The sequence below is a fragment of the Sinocyclocheilus rhinocerous genome, unplaced genomic scaffold (assembly GCF_001515625.1).
Source record: "Sinocyclocheilus rhinocerous isolate Xijiao unplaced genomic scaffold, SAMN03320098_v1.1 scaffold936, whole genome shotgun sequence".
Classification (NCBI taxonomy): domain Eukaryota; kingdom Metazoa; phylum Chordata; class Actinopteri; order Cypriniformes; family Cyprinidae; genus Sinocyclocheilus; species Sinocyclocheilus rhinocerous.
This window is the reverse complement of record NW_015662583.1, coordinates 477,455-481,847: the sequence shown is the minus strand read 5'-3', so window position 1 is coordinate 481,847 and position 4,393 is coordinate 477,455. Positions and strand designations below refer to the sequence as shown.

The 4,393-nt window shown below is 31.4% G+C and overlaps 1 protein-coding gene across 1 annotated transcript in view; it reads left to right on the top strand.

The window, feature by feature from the left end:
- LOC107728123 (nuclear receptor coactivator 7-like) overlaps positions 1-4,393 on the top strand; it is a 25,523-nt gene that overhangs the window by 4,832 nt on the left and 16,298 nt on the right. The window contains exons 4-7 of the mRNA XM_016538207.1: positions 2,235-2,305; positions 2,382-2,489; positions 2,570-2,653; positions 3,914-4,039. Coding sequence (XP_016393693.1) covers positions 2,235-2,305; positions 2,382-2,489; positions 2,570-2,653; positions 3,914-4,039 — 389 coding nt within the window. The remainder of the gene's footprint in view (positions 1-2,234; positions 2,306-2,381; positions 2,490-2,569; positions 2,654-3,913; positions 4,040-4,393) is intronic.

Here is a 4,393-nt window from a genome sequence, read left to right as displayed (position 1 = left end):
TTTTTTTGGCGAATTGTGATTTTTTTTTCCCCCCAAATCATGCATCCGTAGTTTTCACCATGAAAATAGTCAAATCGGGAAGTCAGTTTAGCAATGAAACAAATAGCAATGAAAATATCCATTTTTTTATTTAAAACAGATTGTATTTAATCTATATTATTAGGGTTTGATTTGATTGTGAATGGTTATTTTTATTTATTATTGGTAAATAATATTAGCTGTGAAGCAAATGATTACATTTTGATGCAAGATTATGAATCCAGCAGCACCTGATGCGTTCACATTATGAGCAGATGTATTGATTAGGAAAGTAAATGTAGAGCGTGTTTGTGAGGATTACGGACTCAAACAGGAAGTTTGCCTGCAGATGAGCTCCGAGTGTGTTATTTATCAGAGTCTAACAGACGGGAAGAGCGTCTGACCCGCAGATGAACCCTAACCGCCCGGTCAAAGGTCACACGCTGTTTAAGGAAGTTTCAGAGCTGAACCAGATGAGTTTAGTTGATTCTGATTGTTCAGAGTTCTCGGCCGGTATGATGAATATATCATGCATGTGTGTTCAGTCATGTATGTTGACGTCTCTTCTCTGGTTTCAGAGCGTCGCGGTGTTGAATGACGCTCGTATTGTTCTTAATGTTTGACACAGAGTCAGCAGCGGCTCATTACACAAGCCTGTGTTCAACAGCTGATGGTGATGAAGTCGGAGTGGATGGGAACCAGTGTTATTTTACTGCTATTTATATACTAATATTTATTAATGTGTTGAATTAGCTTTTATTTTTAGGTTTTCGGTTTTCATTATAATTAAAAAAAATTTTAATGATGTTTTTTTTAATGTTTTAAATTTTCATTTTAGTTTTAGCAAGTTTATGTGCTTTGGTTTTTTTAATTTTGTTTGTTTTATATTTTCATTTCCAGTTTTCATTTTAATTTTAATTAAATTTTTTTAATGTTGTTTTGTCATTTTTATTTTTATTTTTTTTTATGTTTTCAGTTTTAGTAGGTTTCTGTGCTTTGGTTTTTTATTTGTTTTTTTATTTACTTTTTTTTATATTTTTTTATTTTCAGTTTTCATTTAATTTTAATTTTTTAGTAATTTTATGTATTTTTGCTTTTTTAGTTTGAACTTTTTTATGATTTCAGTTTTTTTTTTAAGTTTTAGTAATTTTGTTAAGTGCTTTTGTTTTTTTTATATATATATTTTTATGTTTGCAATTTTAGTTTTAATTTTAGTTTTAGTAATTTTGTTATGTCCTTTTGTCATATTTATTTATTTTTAATTTTAGTCATTGTAGTATTTCAACTTAAATTTATTTCAGTTAGCCAAGGCAGCTTTTCAAAGATTAAGTAAATTTATTTTCTAATATTTATATTTATTTCAGCTTTATTTCAATTAACGATTATTTCAATTCAATATTTCAATTTTAGTTAACAATAAAAACACTGATAAGAACAACCAGATAATACTAAAGAAATGTTACAGTTTAACACACTATAACAGTTTTTGGTTTTGAGTCACATGTGTCCACTCCGACTGATTCAGTGAGTGATTTCGGTTGAGTCATTTGAGTCGTTTGACTCTTTTGAGTCATTTTGATTCATTCATTCAATAGAACCACCTCATTAGAGTCATTACTTTTAAATCGGACCACACCAGTGTTATTTTAGTACTGTTGAGATAGTATTATAGTTTTTATTAATATTTTTAGTTTAGTCTGTTTTCTGGTTTCATTTTCATTCCTGTTAAAGTTCTAGGAATTTAGTTGTGTTTTTATCTTTTTTATTACTTTTTTAAAATGTGTTTATATCGTTTTTGTGAATTTTTATTTTAGTTTTAGTTATTTAGTACATCACATTAAACTAAATTAAAATTATATATTTTTTCCTTGGCAGCTAGCTGGAATAAAATAATTGTACATTTTATTTTTATATTATTTTATATATTAAAAAAAAAAAAAATTTCTTCTGTTTTTTTACATTTCCATTTCTATTCGTTACTTCATTATGATCATTGTTCTGCTCCAGTATATATTTTTTTTAAATATTCCCAAACTAAACTCCACATACTGTGATCGTACAGTAAAACAGCGTACTATCAGACCGAGATGGATTGTGTGTAAAATTAGAGTCTGTGTCATTAAACCAGTGTTTATTCAGTATCTTTCTCAGCAAGTAGTAACAGCAATAACTGTACTGTGATTCACTCACTGAGTGTTTTCAATCTCTTCTTTCAGATGACAACAGCAAACCATGCAGCCAGACCAAGAAAGAGAAAAGTAAACCTCCAGGAACCGTGCAGTTCACCGTGAGTTGGTCTTACTGTACAAACACTGCTCATCTCATCAATAAAGTGCTTATATTTGACGTGTTTAACCGGTCAGGTCGGACCGAAGGACACTCTGAACAGCATCGCTCTGAAGTTCAACATCACCCCGAATAAACTGGTGCAGCTGAACCGTCTCTACTCGCACAGCGTCGTACCTGGACAGGTGAGTTTCTCTCCTGCTCTCTGAGCTGCGATTCAGTAAAGCCTAACACTGAACGTCTCGTTTTACTCGATCCTGCACAGAAACTGTTCGTTCCTGATCTGGACCAATCAGACGGCTCCTCTGAGCATCTCACAGCGTCAGAGTCGTCAGAGAAGGAGCCTAAGGTAAGACGCTTCAGTCATGAATCACATCCATACAAACTGTGTGAAGCAAAACAGTGTTTGAATATCACAAGGAAGACAAACACTGCTGACTGTGTGCTTAAACTCTTTTATGAGTCAAACATCCCATGATGCAATGCGCTACACTATAATAAAACTATAACTGCCATAAAACTATTGTTTAAACATAATTACACACTTAGTGTAATATATTACTAGACCAAGGTTATTATAGTTAACTAAAACAAAAACAAAAAAATTACTTTAAATGAAATAAACTTTAACTGAAATAAAATATATATAAAAACTTATTTTATATTTATTACGAACTTTTTATTTAACTTCTTATTTCAGTTATTTGACAAGGCACCATTTCTTTTTCATTTAATTCAACTTTTATTTATTTTATTAATGTTTTTTTTTTTTTTTTTTTTTTTTTCAGTTTTCATTAAAATGTTAGTTTTATTAATTATATTATGTGCTTTTGTCATTTTTTTTTTAGTCATTGTAGTTTTTAAACTTCAGTTAATTTTTTTGGGGGGGTTAGTTAATTTAAAAAAATTTACATTACATTTTTTAAATCTAATATTTAGATTTGATGTTGTTTTATTTCTGCTTTATTTCAATTAACGATGTATAAAACTAAAACTGAAATAAAAAAATAAAAACAAACAAATTTTTAAAAATTATAAAAATGACAAACACTAAATTTTTTCAAATTAAAATGAAAATAGAAAAATAAAAACATAATAATAGATTAAAACTATAATAGTATCTCAATGATACTAAAATAACACAGCGCTAGACATTCAGTAAATTATCCTAAATTATTTTCTTGAAGTCCCCCTGAGATTTAAATATCTCAATAATGTTTAATAAATTGTTCAATAAATTCTAACAATTTTCCTGATGTCAGTTAATGTTCACATGACACGCAGGAAACACATAAAATAGTCCTATTTTGGCAAGTGTAATTGTTTTTTATAATTATCATCTTTTCATCTGCTCACAGAGCTCCTGCAGTTTCCTCCGAACCCAAAATTTCATAAAAGCCTCTGAGCTCATGAAGATATTAAATATGGTTTTTACTGGTGGAGCTCTATTAAAGTGCTTAAATCTCCAGTATACTTCATCCTGAGGAGTTTTTGCTGATTTCTATATTCATTCTGCTGTATTGTTGACTAATGCAGTCATAATAAGCGTTATGAGTATTGAATGCGTGTCAGGCAGCACTAATGGATCTCTGATATCTCCGTCTGACAGGACAGTGAATCGAGCAGCCGGTCCAGACGGCCCGTGTGTAGAGAGACGTCACCCCTGTCTGAAGACGAGAGTCCGGCCACCGTCAAATTCATCAAGATGAGCTGCAAGTACTTCACTGATGGCATGGTGAGCCTTACATGATGCTGTTCGGTCACTCCGTGTCAAAGCATCATTCTTATCAGAAACTGAGAAGCAAAATAATCGCAACACTGTAAATAATGATAGCGGCATTAACATACAGTTTCATGTTATTTAAAGGGGTCATAGGATGCTACATGCACTTGTACAAGTTGTTTGAACTGAAATGTGTGTTGGCAGTGTGTGTACACAACCACCCTATAATGATAAAAATCCACCCCTTTCTCAAATCGAGCCGATCTCAGATGCCTGTCTGTGTGATGTCACACAGATGGGCCCCTCCCACGATAGTTTGACTGACAGTAGTGTTTCAGCACAGACTGGACTGGCGTCTTACCTTAG